At 37.3% G+C, this 21,739-nt stretch overlaps 1 protein-coding gene across 7 annotated transcripts in view; it reads left to right on the plus strand.

Moving 5' to 3' along the window:
* Window positions 1-295: 295 nt before the first annotated feature.
* The window catches only part of JAKMIP1 (janus kinase and microtubule interacting protein 1), a 92,836-nt gene continuing 71,392 nt past the window's right edge, over window positions 296-21,739 (plus strand). For 3 of the 7 annotated variants that reach the window (XM_038135872.1, XM_038135873.1, XM_038135870.1), the window contains exons 1-3: window positions 296-1,451; window positions 11,522-11,796; window positions 19,139-19,633. In XM_038135872.1, coding sequence (XP_037991800.1) covers window positions 11,668-11,796; window positions 19,139-19,633 — 624 coding nt within the window. In that variant the 5' untranslated portion in view covers window positions 296-1,451; window positions 11,522-11,667. The remainder of the gene's footprint in view (window positions 1,452-11,521; window positions 11,797-19,138; window positions 19,634-21,739) is intronic. The other 4 variants (XM_038135875.1, XM_038135876.1, XM_038135874.1 and 1 more) reach the window with 3 other exon arrangements.

Here is a 21,739-nt window from a genome sequence, read left to right on the forward strand (position 1 = left end):
CTGATGTGACTACTGAATTCTCTCTTCTGTACCTGGGAGGGTAATTCATCTTTTTCTTCTGACTGAATTTAACACTTCATGGTAAATGCATAAGGAACTTCAATCATAGATTTATCTAAAAATAATATTTACATATCTACTTAATCATAACAGAAAGTAAACGATGCTGATTTTAGAAAGAATTAAAATGCTGAACTCTAAACCCAGCTGATGACTGTTATTGCTTCATTTCTGTGAAGATAAATATATTTAAATTTTTAAATTTCAAAAGGATGCTATTTAAGGATTATTATCCCCCTGTTGTCCTTTGGACTGCTCTGTTCCTGTACATCCAAACAGTGGAACAGAGATTAAAAACTGATTTAGACTTAATAGTTTGTTTAGCTGACTCTGCATAATAAAGATGAAATGTTCTAAACATGAGTCTTCAACAGCCAGTGTATTTTGGAAAGTGATTTCATCATGTGCCAATTATGTGTATATTTCCTAAGAGTTGGAGCTAGCTTATGAAAATTGGCACAGTGGGTTTTCATCTTTTGGGTTGCTTATGCACATTTGCCCAATGCTATGGGAAAAAATCTTGCCTATGTGGTCCCTGTTTTTCTTTTTGATTATATTTCTTGCATGTCAATGTCTTGTTATTTGTCTAGACTACTCCTGATCTCTTCCAAGTGTCTTCTCAGACTGGAAGTGCAAACACAAGCATTCATGCAGGAATGGTGCTGCTATATCATGCAGCTGAGAGCTGGCACTTTGCTTAGAGAATGGCTGGCTGCTTCTGGGAAAATTTAGGATTGCTGCAGCATGCCTGGCCCTGCGATAGGACCAGGCACATTTTTTAAAATATCTCTTTCTTTCTTTCGCTGACTGATCATGAAATCTATCTAATTGATATTTTCCCTCTTTCTCTGAATAGTGAAAATTAAATTGAGATAAACTTTGGTATTGCTCTCATGTTTCCATTTTCTCTTCACATCCTTTGAACAACCAACCTGTGCTGACTAATCCTCTATACAAATATTACTTATGTTCACTGCCATGTTATTATAGATCCATGATTTTCCCAACACAGAAAACAGGTACTATAACATGCTTGCGTCTGAAGAGGTTTTCCTCCTTGCAAATGTAACAAGGTAGTGCATTGGGGGGGCTGGTGACTGGGCAGCTGCTGGCTGAATTCCCACACGTTTTGCCACTAGATAAGTCTGTGGTTGGTAATGGTTGTGTTGAGGTAAGATAAGTGACGTTGCACTTCGTCATCGAAAAGTAATCATCTATGTGCTGAGTGTTTGCAAGAGGTCTTAAAAAGAAAACTATACAGACTTTTCTGACACCATGGAAAGGCCTCTCAAATATATCAGGCTTGCTGTCCAGTATTAAAGCACAGCAGATCTTCAGTCTTTTCTGGAGCTCCTTGTATAATCAAAAATGAGTATGAATGGGAAAAAAAGGTATGAAGTGTGAGAAACCTGTAGCCTCTGTGTTGTGCATTCAATAAACAGTAGTGACAGGCCATAAACTAGACAGTTCTGAGAATTCCTTAGGCTTTACCAGTTTTACAGCACCTGGTGCTTTTTCTTGATAAATAGGCTCTCTCTTAGTTATGGTTGTCTTTCTTTCTGGCTTTTTGTTTGTTTTTCTCAGCTCTTTGATTCAATTAATTTGTAAAGTCAATAGCTCCAAATGATGTTTTTAATATTAGGTAGTTTTGATAAGGGATTTTTATTATGGCACTATATGTATGCATGTGGGCAAAATCCTGTTTTATGTATAGTATTGTGTAAACATTGAATTCTAGGAGAAAAATCATAAAGGACACTAATTTTAATGTCAACACCCGCAACTTAACCTTTCTGAAGGAAACCCATCCTGTGCACATCTGCACAAACTACATTTATACAGATGTGCTGGATGTTATTACAACACAGAACAAAAATGTGAGATTTTGTAGTAGAAGGGAGGCAGAGAGTATTTGGGTATTTCAATTAACTTCCAACAATCAGTGTAAGAATCAAAAATGCATATTCTGGGACAATGAAAGGAAACATATAACCTTATAGTTTACTGGTGAAGACTTGCATATCTCAAAGCAAGCATCTAGAAATTTTCTATTCTTAATTCCTTACAACATTTGGGAAGTGTTAGTGAAGATCTTTCTGATGTTTCCAGATGTCTTTACTGCAAAAAAACCCCCAACAAAACAGTATGTGTTTGGATTGTAGCCATTTGAATTGATGTGCCCTGGGAGGGGAATGAGCATGATTTCACTTAAGAACTCCTGGTTTTCACGTTGTTCACTGAAACAGGCAGCATTTCGGCATTTCCCCTTCATGTGCAAGGGCAATGTACACAGGTAACAGCCAAGTCTTGATTTACATGAAGCTTTCAGTTTTGCTAGTAGAGGTTTGCTATGTACAAGGTGAAAAGTTACAGTGTTACTGCCATAGCTGTGAGAACCTTAAAGGAAAATCTTATTCACCCTTTCACCTAAAGTTTAGGGAGATGGTGTAGAAAGAGTAGTTCCTGGCAATACCTATTTCCATATTTTTCCACTGAGTCTTCATTAAGACTGTCTGTAAAGTCACTGCCAGCACCCTAAATCTGAGGCTTCCCTCTGCCACCTCTTCTAGGGGATGAGGCTGAAAGAGGAACAGAGCTGAACACCAAGATCACTTAATAGCAGAAACTATATGAACATATTTCTACACTACTCAATTCATAGACAGGATTGCAACTGTGTCAAATTTACATGATAATACAACTTGAATAAAGATTTTTGTCTATGGTCACAGCTAATTTACAGCCATTTAGACCTTCCAGAGAATAGCCTTCTTTGCAGGCACCATGGCAAGAAGGGGGTTGTGTTCTGAAGCAATGAAGCATAAGCATTTTTCATTAAACCATTGGGACTTTTATAAGCTTTAGGTAACATGTCTTGGCCTCAACTTTCTGGAAAAAACACTGTACCATCTTCACAATTTGCTATCTGAAATGGTATAGTGAAATGCAGTCTTGATTCTCAGTGAAGGAGGGACATTATATAGGTAAAGAGACATAGGATGTTTTCTTTGGAGTGAATAACAAATCACTTTTTAGTCTCCCTAAATGTCCAAATCAGCTTGACTATGACAGCACTCAGCAGGTTAGGGTGCACTGCTAGCAATGCTGTGCCCCCATAAATTGAATACCCCCATAAGTTGCATGCACAACGTGCAAATAAAGTACTCAAAGTTGTATGTGCAAGTAGTCTGGTTCTGTCTAACAATATCCCTAACTTAGGAATCTTTTAAGAAGCTTTATTTCCATTTGTGTATATATATATATGTGTGTGTATGTGTGTATGTGTGTGTGTGTGTGTGTGTGTGTTTGTGCATTGATTATTTTCTGAGCTTCAGAATACTTTAGGGCAGCCTTATCTGGACAACAGATATACCACAGTCTATATAGTGGTGTGTCACAAAGTATTTCTGGATTTTATATTTATATCTTGCCTGTTTCCCTCTTTTTAAGGTGAACCATGACTGAATGCATCTTTTTTTTAACATTCTGAGGGACACTGTCCTTTAAATTATGATGTTGATACATGTATCTGGATAAATATATTTTCTGCATCTGTTCATGGCTGCCACATTCAACTTCTAGTTTCATCAGAGAGCACATTTGTATTTCTGGTGGCCAACTTGCCAACAACATTTCCAACAAGTCTGGAATGGTTTGAATCAAATTTGCTGGCAGTTACCAGAGGGGTATTTTATTTGTAGTCTTCTCACGGTGGTGAAGCGTTCTCTATTTGTGGATATTGGAAGATGGTTGCACAAAGAGTTCACAGTTCACAGTTGCTGTTCTGTGCTTTTCTTGTGCTTTGTCATTTTTGTCTCTGTCCTGTTTAACCAGAGAGAGAAGCAAAAGTTTGTCTCCAGGCTCGTGCTGTGTTAGTATCTAGCTGTGCTTTTTACTGCCTCTAGTTTGAAGCCATTGCACAGCTTCCTTTCAGAGAGCTGAGAGGGGAAAGAAGCCACTGTCTGGCTGAAACACCCAGTTTAAATATTTTATCCTAGGTGATGCATCAGCCAGTTCCAGAGTGACTTAAACTCTGTTCACTGCAATGAACATTCACTCAAATACCAGGATTTGAAATACCAGTTTTAGCTGGCTGATTATCAGAGCACTGCTGTAAGAACGTTAACAGATCTTCTGAGGGAATTGCAGTTTTGTTGGACACTGAATTTGATTATTCCCGCAAAAGAAAATATTGCAGGCTCTTTCTAGGTCTCTTAAGTTTCATTTCTCATTACATGTATTCAGTCTCTTATTTCATAATATTGTCCTCAGAATACATTTCTGATAGTCTTTGTGGAAGTGTAATGCCTACTTTACTGAGAGATTAAGTGATTTGGTAGAGAAAATACAGGGCATCTGAGACAGAACTGTAGATGGAACCAAAATCCATCAAGCCTTAGCCTGTGTGCTGCCAATAAGATAAATAATAATAATAATAATAATAATAATAATAATAATAATAATAATAATAATAATAATAATAATAATAATCCAGTTAGATTTGAAATCAGATTTGCACGTGGGGTTCAAGAACACTGAAGCTGAGCAGGAGTCCTTGATGCAGTAACCAAACAACATAAGGTTGAGGTCCTAAATTCTTGAGCACAGGCAGATACCATATTGGGAATTCTATCAGTCTTCAAAATTTAAGCAGCAGCACTGCAGTTCTGTAGTGTATATCCTTACTTTGAGCTCAGGAACTAAGGAACTTGGCTTTAAAAGTGGACCAGGATGGGAACTTTGAAAAAAATGCATCATGTTCTTTTGTCAGTCTTCCTGTATTACTGGACTAGACTGGGACCTTTATTTTGGCTAAGAGTCCTGATTTAAATGAGAAGTTGTGTGAAAAGTTGAGCCATCCCTTGGTAGGGGAAGAAGTTTTGTAATTCTTTGTGCTGACTGATGGGCTCGTGCTGCTCTGCACAGAGCTGTGTGATTCTTCTGTGCTGGAGCAGTGAGGTGAGTGTGAGCTGTCTGGCACAGCATGAGGTAGCTTACAGACTTAGTAAAGGTAGTCAGCAGCACAAAATAATTACTGAGATCAGAGGCAGTGGAATGAAATCATGTCCCTTCTGCTTTACTGTTCAGCTGGTATCTAATATCACATCCAGAAGCACCTTTTCTCCTCCTTACACTTGCCTGACCTCTCAAATCTATCCTATTGATTTACAAAATAATAAATATTGAAGATGCAATTAAGAGTTAGACAACCCCAGGTTTTCTGTCATTGGGGTTCCTCCTCTCTCTTGAGTCATCAAATTGGTAATCTGAGCCTTTCCCCCTAAACCTTTCAGAGTCCTTGTACGTTTTCTACTCAGCTGTAATCCCTGAATTTTAAATTTTTCTAGTTTCAGATTTTAGTTAGTCTATCTCTTTATGATAAAATAAAAATAATAATGGCAATGGGTTTAAAAAAATACCTGAAGGAGGCTTCCTGCAAAAATCAGATGAGCAGCTAAACAAAACTGGTCCAGTGTAATCCAAAAGCCAAAATTTGACAGCTTGATTATATGGGGTGTCCGTGATAGTCAATAAAGATATTAGAATCTGGCTCTGTATTTTCCATGTATCTAGCCCTAACTGAGAAATGCTGTAACTTGCCCTTTCTTCCTCCTGTTTTTGCTGTTAAGTGTTCTGCTTCAATGGGAATGCTGCTCCTCAGTGAGGGCACAGGGATCTCCCTGCTCATACCCAGGGCACAGTGACAAGGTCCAGAGGCTGATGCACTGTGCCAGACTGCAGGCATCAGGTCAGGTCTCCTGTCTGTGCTGGAAAGGAAGGAACTGGCCCACAGATCAGGGGAACAGCTCTGCCTAGAGCTGCCTCTCCAGAGCTGCAGTAAACCCAGCACCCTAAAGCACTGTGGTTGTGTAACAGAGCTGAGTTGTGAAGGGAAGGTTCTGTTTTACCATTTTCAGTTGCATTTGAACTTTGCCTTTCTGTGCTAGTGTCTCTTTTATTTTATGTGTGTCACAGGACTCCTCTTTGTAGCATTTTGTCTTTTAATAGGGCTAATAGAGCCATATTAATGATTAATGATTTGGTAAATCCTTGAAACAGTGCTGTAAGTGAAATTGGGTAAATATTAATAATGTACATTCATTGAAGCCAGTGAATATTTTTTATTTACTTAAAATAAAAAAAGTCTAGGAATCAAGCTCATAGCTTTCTGAGAAGGGAATCAGGTTAAGTTTTCAGTAACTCTGAGTGTATGAAAGTGTTGTCATGCAGAAGGGAGGTGCAGGATCCCTTCCCTTTCTCATCCTGTGTCCTCTTTGGCTCAGACATTCCTTTTTCCTAGTTAGTAGTAATTCCTTTTAAACTAAGAACTAGTTTTTTGGGGTGTTTTTGGTGGCTGTTTATGTCGTTTCACTAGAATGAAGCCATTAATATACTGGATACTGTTCACTGGCATGGAGTAGTACTAATCAGAAATGAAAATTCAGTGTCACATGGCACATTTGTGTGTGTGCATAGCATCTAAATGAGTTTGATATGCTTACTTTTTTTTTTTTTTTTTTTTTTTTTTTGGAGGGGTTGTTGTTGTTGGCAACAGTGACTTGGATACATATTTTAGTTGCATAAGTTTTAACAGATGCACACGTCACAGACAACCAATTCACTGAAGAGAAAATTGATACATTGGTGAAATTCATTTAGGAACTTGCCAAATTAGTTCTACTAACTGCTGTGTAAGGACCTGGAAGGCAGTGATTTGTGGTGGGAAGTTAAAACCTAGGTTTAACTGATTCCTGAGGGCATTGGGAATTTTCTGAAAGATGTGGAGTGACAGAATCACACATCACCTTTGCTGAGATGCCATTGAAAAAAATATGGAAGCAATTACTAACCTGGACTGAAGAGTTGAGTGCTTTACAGATCCTGTGCTCATCCGTGGGATGTCACCTGCTGTGGAAATCTGAGTGTCATAGAAGCCTGACTCATGCTACACTGTAATCTCTACCAAGGAAAGCTCTATTCCACATAACTCTGCAGGATTGTTACTTTGAGGTCTTCTGGCAAAAAAAAAGCTATGAAAAAATGCTTATAGTTTCTTGGTGATTGCTTTCTGTATAGTGTGGCCCTATAATGTATATTATTAAAGCAAGAATGGCTCAGGACTTTAGGCTGTGAATCTGAAAAAATGAATGTGGGCTGTTAGTTAACGACAAAGATATTTCTGGTTTTTATCCGTCAAAAAATCAAGTGACATTTATAAAGTGTTCCACGTGTAAGGAAACTCTGTATTTCCCTAAGCAGGCTGTGATTTACAGTAACCCTCAAAGGTTCTACTGTTACAGAAGTAGATCTGTCTTGGTGGGCAGCTACAAAGGGGTATCAGAAAGGTGACCAGGCTACAATATACTTAGAAAACTGTATTGATAATTTGCATTTAGATTTGTTGGCAGGATGAGTATTATTTTACAATCCTGTAGAGGTTCTTGTGCTTTTATCCATTCAGCCATGTTTTAATACTCAGAACTGAGAATTGAAGCAGTAAATGTAGGTCATCTGAACCTTGTGAGGAAAGCGCCTTGGGCATCTGCAGCTATGAATGTTGTCTTTCCCATACAGTCACTGGTGGATCATCACTGGTTTTTTAAACTATAACATAGGTGAACTGCAAGTTACTTCTGAAGTTAACATTGTACCTGTGTCCACTGCATTTAATATTGTCAGATGCTATGGTAATAAGATTATTTTAAACTTCTTGACTGTACAGAATTGTGCCATGTTGAGAATGTACTTACATCTCATGTTCACAAGCACAGTGAGGGTTATGGGTCGCTGCAGTAGGCTCTGCAGAATAAAAAGATAAAGGTTGAAATAAAAGAAGTTGGAGTAAATGGCACACTGTTTATGTGGAGGTGCAGCGTCTAGATGAAGAAGCTTTATTATTTCCCTCCAGTAACTGAATTACAGCGTGGTGTTTCAGCTGAGATGACTCACTGACAATTTCACCTTCCAAAAATTGTGCTGTAGCTGAGTAATGTTGTTGAATTCTGAAATAAAGCTGGAATGCAGAATTTTGGTTGATATAATTTAGTAAATTTTTCATGATATAATGTTATCCATATTTATTACTTGATTTTATGGGTTTGCTTACTTTTCCTATTGATTACTGTTTGTTACTGAAAGACTCACTCTCTAAAGATATAATCCGCCCCATATTTTTGTGTAGTTCATACAGGATCATGTTTAAAGACTTGAATTTCTTTAAATTGACTTACTTTTCAATAGAAAGTATTGGGTTCTTTTTTTTTTTTACCTTACCCTTATGTAATTAAAATTCTTTGATGCTACACTTTCACGTTTCTGCAGTAACTGATTTTTCTTTTTTCTATTATGTTTTATTGATATTTAACATCTAGAATAATGATATAGCAAATAATAACATAGTTTGAGGTCTTGTTTGATAAAGCCAGGGAACAGATTGAAGAGTTATAAAAAGCATCCTTTAAATCTGTTAAGCAAATAGAAGATAAATTGGAAGTTAGGGCATTGTTCAGCTGATTGATTTTCTGATATGTTAAGAATTTAATGGATTTCCCAAAACATCTACAAGAGAAATCATGTTAAATATTTTGATCTTTTATAGAACAATCCCCCAAACTACTGTGTAGTTGATTCAGAGTCAATCAGGTTTATTTATTTTGCTGTTTTTCTTCAATGACAATTGCCCCTATACCTATCAAGTAAAGTCAGAAACTTGGTGTGTTCCAGAGACTGCTGAAAACGTGACTCGTGCTTTAGAATCCATTACTCTTTCCTATATTTTTTTTTGATGTCAAATATAAAATACATTCAAATGATTCCAAGGTTTGCAAGAAGTGTGTAGAACTCAGAGTGCAGGAATTGGCTATTTTTACTCATGGAGTGATTGTGGGACTGCATCCTGGTGGCATCATAAATTTGCCTCTCAGCAGACATATGGGGAGTTAATAAATAGGTTGTTGGTTGAAGCATCTGCGTCAGTAAAATTTTGTTAGTGTGGAGTGTTTTTCCCTTCATTTTTTCTCACTGTGTTTACAAGTTGTTTGGTGGTTTTGGTTTTTTGGGTTTTTTTGTCCTGACCTTTATCCAAATATCAAATGTGGGAAGCCAGCTAGGAGGGAATCTGGGCACTCACTGGTTCTATGCCTTTCATTTGGGAATCAGGATGCAGTCTCTGCTTCAGCCCTTGTGTGTCTGGGCTCTGTGCCTCTCTGAGTATATAGATAGGCTTTGTGTTGCCATAGTTCCTGCTTTTGAAATAGGTAGGCTGGAAGATGTATCTAGGGAAGAGTAAAACTGGAAATTCTCTTTTTAGGCCCACCAATACAGTTTGATGGGTGGTTGTTAAATGGTGTGGGGTTTTTTTGTTTTGTGGGGTTTTTTGCTTGCTTTGGGTTTTGTTTGTTTTTGTTGGGTTTTTTTTTTTTTTTTTTTGGTTGTTTGGTTGGTTTTTTTGGCTTTTTGGTTATTTGTTTTGTTTTGTTTTGTGGTTTTAGAGAATTTATTATGTTTTGGTTCATTGGGAGATGGTGCTTTTGCTCCCCTCCTCACTCTCCATCAATGCCTATAAGACAAGAGGGTGATTTTCTTCAGGTTCTAGGTCTAAGCTTTTATTTTACTTGAAAAGTACAATTTTCAAATGTTGAGAGTTAAAGGAAAAAATTGAGAGCAATGCCTTGAGAGTTTTTTTAATTCTGAAGAGTACTTCAAAGAATAATGCTGAACTCTCTAGTTTTAAGGCTAATTTGAGTATTAAATGCAATTTGAGCATCATAGAAACTCCATAGATTAATAGCATGAAGTTCCTTTATTAAGAACAGTAATTTCTCACATTTATTCTACTCACCAAGGAGTTCCTTTTTTTAAAAATTTACTGTAAGAATATTGCTGATTTGTTTCTCTTGAATCAATTACTATGTGTGAAATCACAATAGCACCAGTATTTATTTGTTTTGTAAGGTAGTTCTAATACATAATAAAGTTAAAATGTATTTACGTTCCTGTTTTTTCACAGATTGTATAGTAAAATGCTTTATATAATGAATACAAGGAACAAACAACATTTTATTGAGTAGGATAACTTGATAAATCATTATACTTCGAAGGAGGGATATCTGATATTACAGAGCAAAACAGCTATTTCTCTTAAGTTACTTCAGCAAATAATTGGTAAAGTTCATGTTTTCTTCAATTGCTTTTTACAATGGGAATATCATCAAACAGACTGAGACTTGGTGTCCTGAGTTCTATTCACTTTTCATCTGATTTGACTTGTCATTCTAAGCAAGTTATTTAACACACCACCTGTTTACCAGTGCTTGAAAAGGAGCATAAAACTGAGGTGTTTCGTTTTTCTCTACACACACCTGAGGTATTAGTCACTAACCTTTGGAATGTATGTGCTAAGGAATGCATGGGATTTTCATTCTAATACAATTTCAAAATAACTCCCCATCAGTAGGAGGTTGGAAAGGTCAGCTTAGTGTTTGACGGCAATTAGATAAACATTTTCTTGGAAATATAATACTCCAGTAGTGTTGTTCAGTTTTAAAGTAGGAACCTTTCTGCTTTGTCAAAAATTTAATGATGAAATGAAATGATGTATTTTAAAATGTGCAGAGAACATGGGTTTGGAAACTAGTTCAGCATTGATAGCACTTGTTCCACAGTTTGGTCTTGTGGAGTGCCAGGTTATTCTTAGGAAAAAAATCACAGCTTAAACTTCTATACTGACTACTCATGAACTAATCATGGGGTTTCCTAATTATCAGAATTAGGGTTCTTTGTCTGCTATTGATATTCTTGAATATTACATAAAGCTGATTTAGATAATTGAATACTTTTTAAGCTTAGAATATACTGGGAAATAAAAATTAAGTTAAATACCTTCTTGTTTCCTTTGTAGCTTTTCAAACAGTATCAGCCCTGAACATAAGCAGGTTATAGATGGGACATTTTAAGAAACATTTTTAAATGTTTTTCCAGTTTTGTGATACCTTTTTAATAGATGCTGATGATATAAAACTCAATGATAATTATGAATAATATAATTATGCATTACAACTGATACATTAGGGAGAGAAATACTTTCTTCTTCCTACAAAAAATAAACTATTCCCACTGAAACACTACCTCATTAATTTATGGTTTTCTCTGTGCCTCTTGGGAATTCTGAGCATGGTTGTAGTCAGGTCTTGAATATGATATAATTTCTGTTAATATGCTATATTCATCAGAACTGTTAATACTTTCATTTCTGTGAATATCAGAATACAGTGGATAGAGTTTAGAGATGGTGAAATATTATGTAACTTCTTATCTTTTTCTTTCAATCTCTGGTACACTATGCAGTATAGTATATAATTCAAGGAAGTTCAGTGTGCTTTAAAAATGGATGTTAAGTCTGATGTTTGATTCTGCTCAGTGCTGTAGCCTAATTCTGTTCCTACCACTTTGCTTCTTCCAGGCCATGAGAGACTGCTCCCATGATGGCAGAGACTTGTATGAAAGCTTTTGTTGACCCCTGCACGACTCTTAAATGCTAAAAGGAGAAAGCACTAGCTGGTAGCTCAGTGTGGAGCAAACATTTTATTTTAAACTTCAAAAACAATTATGTCAAAGAAAAGTCGTGCCAAGGGAGAGAAGTCCGACATGGAGACTGAAGCCCTGCAAGCTGCTAATGAGGAGCTGCGAACTAAACTAACCAACATCCAGATAGAATTTCAGCAAGAAAAAACCAAGGTATTTGTCTCTATTTTGTGACCATTCTTTTAACAGCAGCACTGTTAGAAACCAGCAGAGTTTGATACTAAAATGTGTTAGTTGTAAAAGAAAAACATGACAGAGAAGTGAAATCAGAAGAACAACTGATAAACTAAAATTGGTGCCAATTCTTTTAAATAGTGTACAAAAGGAACTAAATATCCCCAAACATCCAGTCACTGAAATTTGCAATCACAGCAATACAGCTGGCATTAGCTTACTGACAAGGGAGTTTTGTACTTGACCTTACTGAAAATTGTATGTTGTAAAAAGAATTGTCTTCAAAATCAAACATCAGCACCTTATTGAAAGCACGTCACTGTAAATGCCTATGAAGAATATCAATTAACTGGAAACTGTCTGTGTAGGAGTCCTAATTTGATTTGCTGAGGTTATGTGTGGCATTGTTCTTAGCTATTCAATGATGCATCTGATTGCTGATGAAACAGATCCATCAATATTTGTCTATCTAGCATATGTTCAACTGGTATTTGGGTAATCAAGAGGACACATAGGATTCATCAAATATTAATTCATCAAATACATTCGTATTTATGAAGATTAGTAGTTACTTTTATATATTTCTGTAGGTTGTTTAAAATATGGACAAACCAGTAAGGTTTCTTATTCTATTTCTATTCTGTTATTTATTAAAATCAGTTAGTGCATTTGACTTTGCACAAGGCAGTTCTGGAGAATAATCCATGTGCAGGTGGATTTATCTGTATTTGACTGGGGATACTGTAGTGGCAAGAGTCTCAAAGACATAATAAGTGGAGAAGGTATGCACTGAAAATGTGTTCTCTTTATAAAGGATCTTGGTTCTAGCCTTTTTTCTTTTTATCAGTGTAAAATGTGGAACACCTTAATGACAACATCTCTGTACATTCTAGTTTCATTAACATCCTTGTGTGATACTCAGCTTTGAAAGGTCTTATTTTTTGCATTTTAATTTACAAAGTAAACCCAAAACCCAAAATCACAAATGCAATCCTCAGATTTTTTCTTTTTTTTCCTTTTTTTTTTTTACAGAGGAAAAAGAAATCATAAAGCCTTAATTTGTGAATGATGCAATAGGTTCAGGAAATATCAGCCAACTGAATTTTTTGTTGCCTTGGAAATTTTTCTTCTTCACAGACTAAAGCAAAAAGTCAAATCTCTTACGGGTCAGGGGTATTGATAAATTAACAGAGAAGTCAGGGGTTTTGCTATTTGCTTTCTCATCCAACTTCTCTTGCTGTTGACTGATATAATGACAACAAATTTTAAAACAAGTTGCACAAACTACCTAAGCTTTTTAAAACCCCACACCATGAAATTTATTAGTGGCTAATACCCTTTAAATACCCTTTATAATTTACAGGTCAGTAAGTTGCTTGGAGACTTGAGTTAATGGTAGATTACATTTACACTAGTAAATTTTTCTTTTTAGCTATCTTATTTCCTATTTTGTTCTGTATAACTTTATATGTAGAAATATGGATGTGAATTTTATTATGATTTTTTTAAATTGCATTAAAAAGAGCGCATAAACTTATACCTTGGACAGAAGAATGAATTAAATTTGACTCATTAAATAACTCTGATTTAAAAAAATTACATGAAGACTAGAAAGTGTTTAGTCCTGATACACTTCCAGTCTTTACCTGTAAGAACCTCAAGTTTAACTCTTAATTCAACAATGAATGAGGTGTAAGTACATGACCATGACAGATGCAGGAATGTTTTCAATAACTAGTCTTCTTACACTATATTCAGTATAGAACTTTCTTCAGCTTGATTTCTAGTTCACCTTTCTTCAGCTTAAAAATTTAATATTTTCTAGTGTATTGAGGTTGTTACTGGAGACAGAATATGTATTGTGCACATATGTGGGCAGAGAAATAGGTGAGCTCACAAATGAAATCTGTGAAAGAAGAAAGAGGAGATTACAGCCAGAGTGCTCTAAAATCCTACCAAGTGTACATTGCAGTCTGAAGTAAATTCTGCAGTGTGTTGGAGTGCATTTCTATGAGGATGCAACTGGGGGAGAAGATCTTCAACCTCTTTCCCTCATCTTTGCTGTGGTGCTTGCTGTAAATCATTTAACTGGAATTGAATGTGTTGTTTATTTCACAGCCTACTCCTGGTCTGTGCAGCAGTTACAGGAAGCCTTGACTGGCAAGATGAGTAAACCAAAGCCATAGAGATTTTTCCTGTTTAGACTGTAGTTGTAGTTCAAAAATAGTAACAAAACCAAGAAAAAATATTTCTTGGTATCAGAAAAGTAAAAAAAAACTGTACCTAGAGAATTTCAAATAAATTAGATATATTTACTGGTATAAATATAGGTAAGAGAGAAGTACTGAAGCTGCTAAACCGACAGCCCTGTGACCCATGGGATATAAACTGTATTAGGAAAGGTAACAAACTCTTGTGGGGCCAATTTATTCAATTTAATTTTCCTAAACTATTTTTTCCCTCATGTATATGCCTATATTAATGATTTATCTGAGAAGGAACTTTCTAATTGATGAGAGACATCACAAATGGAAATTAGCCTTACCGTACTTTTGCCTGAAAAATACTGCTTTCTCTGCAATAAAGTTTTACACAAGAGACATTTACAACATTGTACATATTTTCCTGGTACGTCTTGTTTCATTGCTTGTTGATCCATGTAAAGAAATTGTTTTGGTAAAGTTGTTTACTGCATGCTTATGCAATACCTGACCCAAAATTGATACGTTGGCACGTTTTTGGATGTGCATCATTGTTGATCTGGCTGGTGGTGTTCTGACCATTGGACACAAGAGTAGCTGGGTTCATTTATGCTACCTAAGGGGTGAAGCAAAAGTTGTGGCCCTGCCATAGTTCCCATGTACTGTGTCTTGTTTTGGGAACACCTGCTTGATAGCTTTGGGGGCCCTGTTGGGTGCAGGATGTCCTTCTGGACTGTAGGTCTGCTGCCATCTATGGAGAGCCTGGAGAAGGAAATGCCTGAACTGAACAGGGGCTCACATACCTTCACTCTGCTAGTGAAAAAGCTTTGTTGGAAAACATCCAGATGTTGGGTAATGAGTAATAAAAGGAGCTGACTAAAGCACAAAAATTTTACTTATTTTAACATGAATGGGGACAGGACTGACTGTGACTGAACCTTAAAGTCCAGTGCTGTGAGCACAAGGAGTGAATGAGCATGGTCTTGGCAGTCAGCTCAGTGGTTTTATAAGTGCTTGTGATGAGATCCATGAATATTTAGGAACAAGTATTCCAAAGTACCTGTTCCCACTGAAATAACTGGGAAAAGTTAGAAGGTAGTCTTTCAATATTTTGAGTAATACTTTGTTCTAGGTGGCGAGGTGTTTCAATGTTGGCTGTCACTCCGTCTTCACCAAGTTCAGTTATATTCAGTTATTATATCCATATTCTACTTGTGACTGTACATATATAGGCTTGTGATCACAACATCTAGGAGTTAGGAAAAGTGAGATGCTTCATCTCAGTTGCCACTGCATACCTCACCACTGGGAAGAGGAATGATAGAGTGGCTAGTTTATGGCCATTGCTCCTTATTCTGTTCTTGGGCACCACCAAAAAGAGCCTGGCACTATCCTCTTGACACTCTCCAAGATATTTATATGTATTAGCAAGGTCTTGTCTCAGTCTTCTTTTCTCTAAACTGGCACAGCTCCCACAGTCTCTCATAAGAGATGCTCCAGACCCCTTCTTACCTTTGTGGCCCCCCACTGGACCCCCTCCAGTAACTCCTTGTCTTTCTTGAACTTTGGAGCCCAGAACTGAACACAATACTCCAGATGCACCTCACCAGGGCCAAGGTGATTGATAACCAGGTTGAATAGGACTGGACCCAGTACTGATCCCTGGTGCTCCCCAGCCTCCAGCTGATCATAATGCTCTGAGCTCTGCCATTCAGCCAGTTCTTGATCTACCTTGATCCACTGTCCATTCCTCTAAACCCCATTTCCAGAGCTTACCTACAAGGACGTTGTGGAAGTCAGTGTCAAAAACCTTGCTGAAGTCAAGGTAGACAGCGTTCACTGCTCCCCCCTCACGGACCCATCTAGCCATGCCATTGTAGAAGACTTTCAGACTGGTCAAGTGTGATTTCCCCTTGGTGAATCCATGCTGGCTATTCCTGATTAGCTTCTCTTCTTTTACATTCAAGTTTGCAGTTCCTGGCAAAAAGCAGTGTGGAGAGTATCCCTCCTGTGATTGACTATTGTGCCACAAATTAAAAACCCCCACAGTTAAATCCAAGAGAAAAAAAATGAGGTAGTCCTCAGTAAGTTCTTATCATAACATTTTTATTGGGGCAGTGGTTTGGTAGCATTTGGAATAGGTTATTACCTTTTAGAAATGCATAGTTTTAAAATTATTTCATTGACTCTCCATTGAATCATAAAGCCAAACTATTATTTTTCTGTCTCAAGTGTGCAAAACAACTTGCTATAGAAAACACCAGATGCAAATATCCAAGGAAAACATAATTATATTGTTTAAAGAAATTTCTGCTTTCAGGAACTTTTTAGACATAAGAAAGGAAAGAAGCAATGATGCTTAGTATTATTTTTTGAAGAAGCTAAGTTCTACTATGACAACAACATTGTATCAAACATGCACCAATTATTAATTTTTTTATTTAGAAAGGTAGACAATGACTGGTTTATTTGTGTCCTGATATCCTGCCTGACTTTGTTTTCCTATTGGCTTAATTTCTTGGATAGAATAGCTTTCTTCATATTTAAAAAAAACCAAAAAACAAAAAAGAGTGAGACTCAGACATATGGGAAAATGCCATACTACTATTTTCATTTCATCCTTGCTCTGGAAGCCAGACAACTATGGAACTGCACAGTTTGCAGGAGAGAGGGACCTAGGGGTGTGGGAAGGACAGATTTTGGCTTTCAGAGAAGATCTAACAGACAGATTTAACTTTCCATCTTCTCTGACCAAAAGCAGTTATAAAAAAAGACATTGAGAATTGGAATGCATCTTTTTTTTCTGGATCATGAGATGTAATAAACACTTAACATGCTGTGTTTTTTGAAGGGCTTTTTGTGGATTTGGAAGAATTTCCAGGGTTTTTTTTAACGATTAAAATTCTTGTTTACATTCCTCTTACTGAAGCTTTTATGTAAAATTAGTAGTGATATATGACTGCACTCAGTTACTCTGAGTGGTTAATACCTGTTTTTACAGGCAGCAGCAGTGCATATAGGTTTTGCTTTGCTTTCCCTTAATTCAGTGAAAGATGAAAAAAATTGAGCAAGTATGCTAATTTGGTGACTCAGTGCTCCTCCAAAATGTCAAACTCCATTTCTCATTTATTAAAAATTCTTTTAGGAAATTGAACTCATGAATGTCTTGGATTGAAAACTGCCTTTCAGTTGTATGCTTTATGTGCACTATGACTAATTTAAGATTACTGTGGTTCTGGAGGTATATTATCTGTGTTTGTATGTGCCATTATGCAGTTTGTTTCCCTGTGTTGTCATTAGTAGGTTTCATTGCTCAATTTAATTTCAGTTTTCTTGGCTCATCAGTAAGGCAATAAGTAAATAATGAATGTTGTTTCATTTTCAAATTTATCTATAAACCAGTCTGTTTACTTCTGATGGTAGATAGGTGGGTAAGTGACTTAGTTTTGTTACAGCATCATGGAATGGTATGGCTTGGAAGGGACCTTTAACATCTATTCCAACCTCCCTGCCATGTGCATGGAATTGGGTACCCTATGGAATTGGGTACCCTAATGCAAGCACTGAAAATCACTGTTATCTACTGTAGGCTTGGAACTAAATGTCATCCCACCGAAAAAAATAACCCATGGATATATCCTGCAGATAATTTCCAATAGTCAGATTTGCCATCTGGGGGAAAAACCCAACCTCTATGTCTCTTAATAAAGATACATTTTCAGAATCATCCCGGAACAGAGTGACAATATCTATAAAATCTGCGTGTGACAGTGTCTGATTCAGAGCTATTACCTTTTGAACAGCTCTAATTATAGTGCTCTCCCAGGTGGTGTTTAGCCTACAGTGCATCTAGGTTACTTTCATAAAAATGTATGATACCTTTCCTTCCTTTCTTGCTCCAATCTGTTCCTTTCCATAAATCAAGGATAAGTTTGAGTTGGTTAATTTTCAAAGCTACTGTTCAAAATAAGAGGATTGTAACCTTTTCTGCACAGGAAGTGCTGTCCCAGCTGTCTGAAGACTTCAGGTCAAGTTGTGGTAGGTTGATCGTGACTGGATACCTCTCTGATCAAGTTGCAATTCTGGCTTAATTTAGTGTAAATTAAATGCATCACATGACTACAGATCACAGCTTTGTGTTGCACAGATAGAGGCAGATGTGGCAGTGACGAACATTTTGCTGCTTGGTAGCCTCCTTTTAACATGAAGGTCTATTTGCTATGTATGTTTGTATTGTCACTGAAGGTTAAAACACAAGTTTTGAAACCTCTGCATCCGATAGAGGTTTTGGCAGTCTTGGTAATGGGGATAATTGAAAGATGTTACTGAAACTATGAATGGTGAAATACATTATAGCCTTTCTGGTATACTACAATAGACAAGTGAGCCTTTCTCTGTTTTCCCCCTTTATTCTAAATTAACATCTAATCCCACATGGAAAAAAGCATTGCTTTCCATGCAGCCTGCTGAGCATCATTTTATAATGAGGTTTCATCACGGTGGATATTACTATAATAGTCTATAACATTTTCCCACTACTCCCTCCCCAGCCCTTAGACTCACTGGCCTATATTTTCTGAAATGTCTGGGGACATGAATAGTTTCAGTTTTGGAGTGAGATCTGAGGTCCATTGAGTAGACTTGATTTTTCAAAAGGCCAATTCTTTTGGCTTATATAATATGGACTTCCCCATTAAAATAGCTAAGGAATTGAGAAATCCAAAATGAAAGTATTTCCAGTGTAAACATAAAGTCTTTTCCCTGTTTGAGTAATTTTCCATTTGCTTGTAGAGCGCAGTAGAGGGGTCATGGGTGAGAATCGTCCAGTGTGGTTGGTACAGGAAATAGGGAGATAACTAGATTGCATGTTGGTCAGTTTTATTTTATTCTCCAGATCTGTGAGAACTCATTACCAGTTGTACATCCCTATAGCAGATTCCTGAACATGGACACGGCCTTTTTCTAGCCCTGCTTCTCCATTTGTTTACTGGAGAGAGGTGTGCAGTCTTTGCTTTTGAATATTCAGGATGGGTTTTTAAGAACAGTTTAGAGGCAGCTTCCTTGGTGACTTTAAAAAGTGGAGTAGTGCTTGTTAATCAGTATTTTGTATTTTGTTCCAGGTGGGTAAACTGAGAGAAAAAATCCAAGAGGTTAAGCAAGAAAGGGAGCAGGAGCAGCATAAGCACACTGCCTATGTTTCTGAACTGAAAGCCAAGCTCCACGAGGAGAAAATGAAGGAACTTCAGAGTGTCAGAGAGTTACTGATCCGGCAGCACGAGCAGGAGGTGGCAAGAATGGTGAAAATCAAAGACGGTGAAATTCAGCGTTTGCAGTCAACAGTCAATGTCCTGCGGGATGGGGCAGCTGACAAGGTGAAGACGGCGCTGCTGAGTGAGGCAAAGGAGGAGGCTCGCAAGGCGTTCGACGGGGAAAGGATGAAGCTGCAACAAGAGATCTTGGAGCTGAAATCTGGCAAAAAGCAGCTTGAAGAAGCTCTGAACAACATTATGCAGGCAGATAAAATGAAGGCTGCGGACCTGCGCACGGCTTATCAGTCCCACCAGGATGAGATCAATAGAATAAAGCGGGAGTGTGAGAGGGAGATCCGCAGGCTGGTAAGTTCACTGAGTAATGCTGCTTATTTCAGTTTGTAGCAGGTATTGATATATTGCTGTACAGGCCCATAAATATCAAAGCAGACTTTGGCAGTGCTATCTTCCATCAGTGCTGATTGCTACAATGGGCCCCTATTTCCACTGCTTTCTCCTCCTTACAGCAAAGGGGAACCTTGGCTCCATAGCCTATCCAACACAGTCCAAAGCTTTATGTCCCACCAAATAAAAGTCAACCAAGACTTTCCAGAATTAATTTTCTCAACAGGTCAAAGAAATAGACTTTCCCCTTCTTAGTTGCACAACTCTACTCCTGGTGACCAAAACAAGTCAGGGATTCTTCATTGGACAATGAACAGTGCAAGAATGCCTTGTGAGATGGCAACATTAAATTCACATAGAGATTTATATTTAAATTGGAGGAACCAGTTGTGCTGAAACAAGACAATCTCTTTGCTTCTTTTGCATCTTTATCCAGGTCATTCAATATGGAGCACTGTTGCCCTTTCAGAATTTCTGTGTTTTTTTTAATAGCAGCAGAAAAGTTAGGGCCTAGGACAGCAGGCTTTTTTCACACTTCATAAACCTTAGGACTTCAGCACAGATGGCAGATTATGCTGTTTGTATAAAATCCTGACAGTGGGTGCCCCAAATTATTCAGCTTTGTAAAATGTAAAGAATCTAAGATGGGCTGTACACAGTAATACATTTAGAGAGGTCCTCATCAAGTGACACTTGTGTTTGGTAACATGATATTTTCTACATGTATGTATATACCTAATGGTTTATCTGCACAAACTAGCAGTAGATAGCTGTGCAAATAAAATAAAAAAATACAATAAGCATAATATTTATGTTATGTCAAGTAGTACAGACTTTTAATAGAATGAAACATCAGTTTCCTTAGGAAAATATCTTGTGGGTTTGAATTCGTGCAGAAGTGACCTCTTATTTCTCGTATTCCTCAGGAAAAATTATGATGAGGACAAGCTACAAACTGGAATATCTATTTAATGCTGCTGATTTTCTGTCTGAGACAATGAAAGCTTTTAATGCAGTAAATATTTATACTTTAAATTAATTGGATGTTGATTGAGTCTCAGGGGTATCATTTTGTTCATTAATTAAGACCACTGCAAAGACCGACAATGCGGAGTTTCTGCAGACGTAGTTTCTTTCATATTCTGTTCTCTATTAGACAAGTAAAATTCTAAAACCATGGCTATGAAGTACAGACAATTATATAAAATATTACAGAAGAGAGAAGGTTGATACATTCTGACATATGTTTTTCTGGAAGACATTTTCTAAATGAATTTAACCTCCTCCAAGAAGGGTTTCAAAGGAAATACTTAACTCTTCCCTTTCCAGAGTGGAGGTTTTCAGGCTGTTGTGCAATGGTGATGAAGAAGGGCACTCTGTTTTCTGTCTGGCACAACAAAAAAATTCTGTGAAGTCATTCAAAAATTTAATTGTAGCCTTTCTGGGCCTGTGTACATCTAAAAAGGTGAATGTATTGGGAGAGTGTGTAGGTAACTCTTGTTTCCTTTCCCAGCACCGCAGTAAGCCTGCCACCGGTCTCATGGGCTTTCTCAGGAAATGTTTGTGTCTTCCTCCAAGAGTCTTGTGCTGCCTTCTAGTGCCTCTCTTCCTTTCATATAATGAATTTAAGTTTTTTACTTAAATTCAATGGTTTGTGGGGTTTTTTTAAAAAGTTTATTCTAGGAATTCTTAGGAATTTAGGTAGTTGTTATTGCACAGGGCAGTCTTTAAATCTGGGATGAGGTAAAAAATACTGCAGGGTTCCTAGATAGGTTTTTTCCTTTGACAAAGCACGTGGGATTATAGAATCTGATCACTGGGATATTTCCCTCTCTCCTCTCCTCTCCTCTCCTCTCCTCTCCTCTCCTCTCCTCTCCTCTCCTCTCCTCTCCTCTCCTCTCCTCTCCTCTCCTCTCCTCTCCTCTCCTCTCCTCTCCTCTCCTCTCCTCTCCTCTCCTCTCCTCTCCTCTCATTTAGTTCAGAACAATTAGTTCAAGGGTTGCTCACCTTCAATTTCAGATTAACCCTATCAGCTCTGGATTTGGGGTTCTTCGTTGGTTTGTAGCG

The sequence above is a fragment of the Motacilla alba genome, chromosome 4, assembly GCF_015832195.1.
Source record: "Motacilla alba alba isolate MOTALB_02 chromosome 4, Motacilla_alba_V1.0_pri, whole genome shotgun sequence".
In the NCBI taxonomy this organism is placed as follows: Eukaryota; Metazoa; Chordata; class Aves; order Passeriformes; family Motacillidae; genus Motacilla; species Motacilla alba.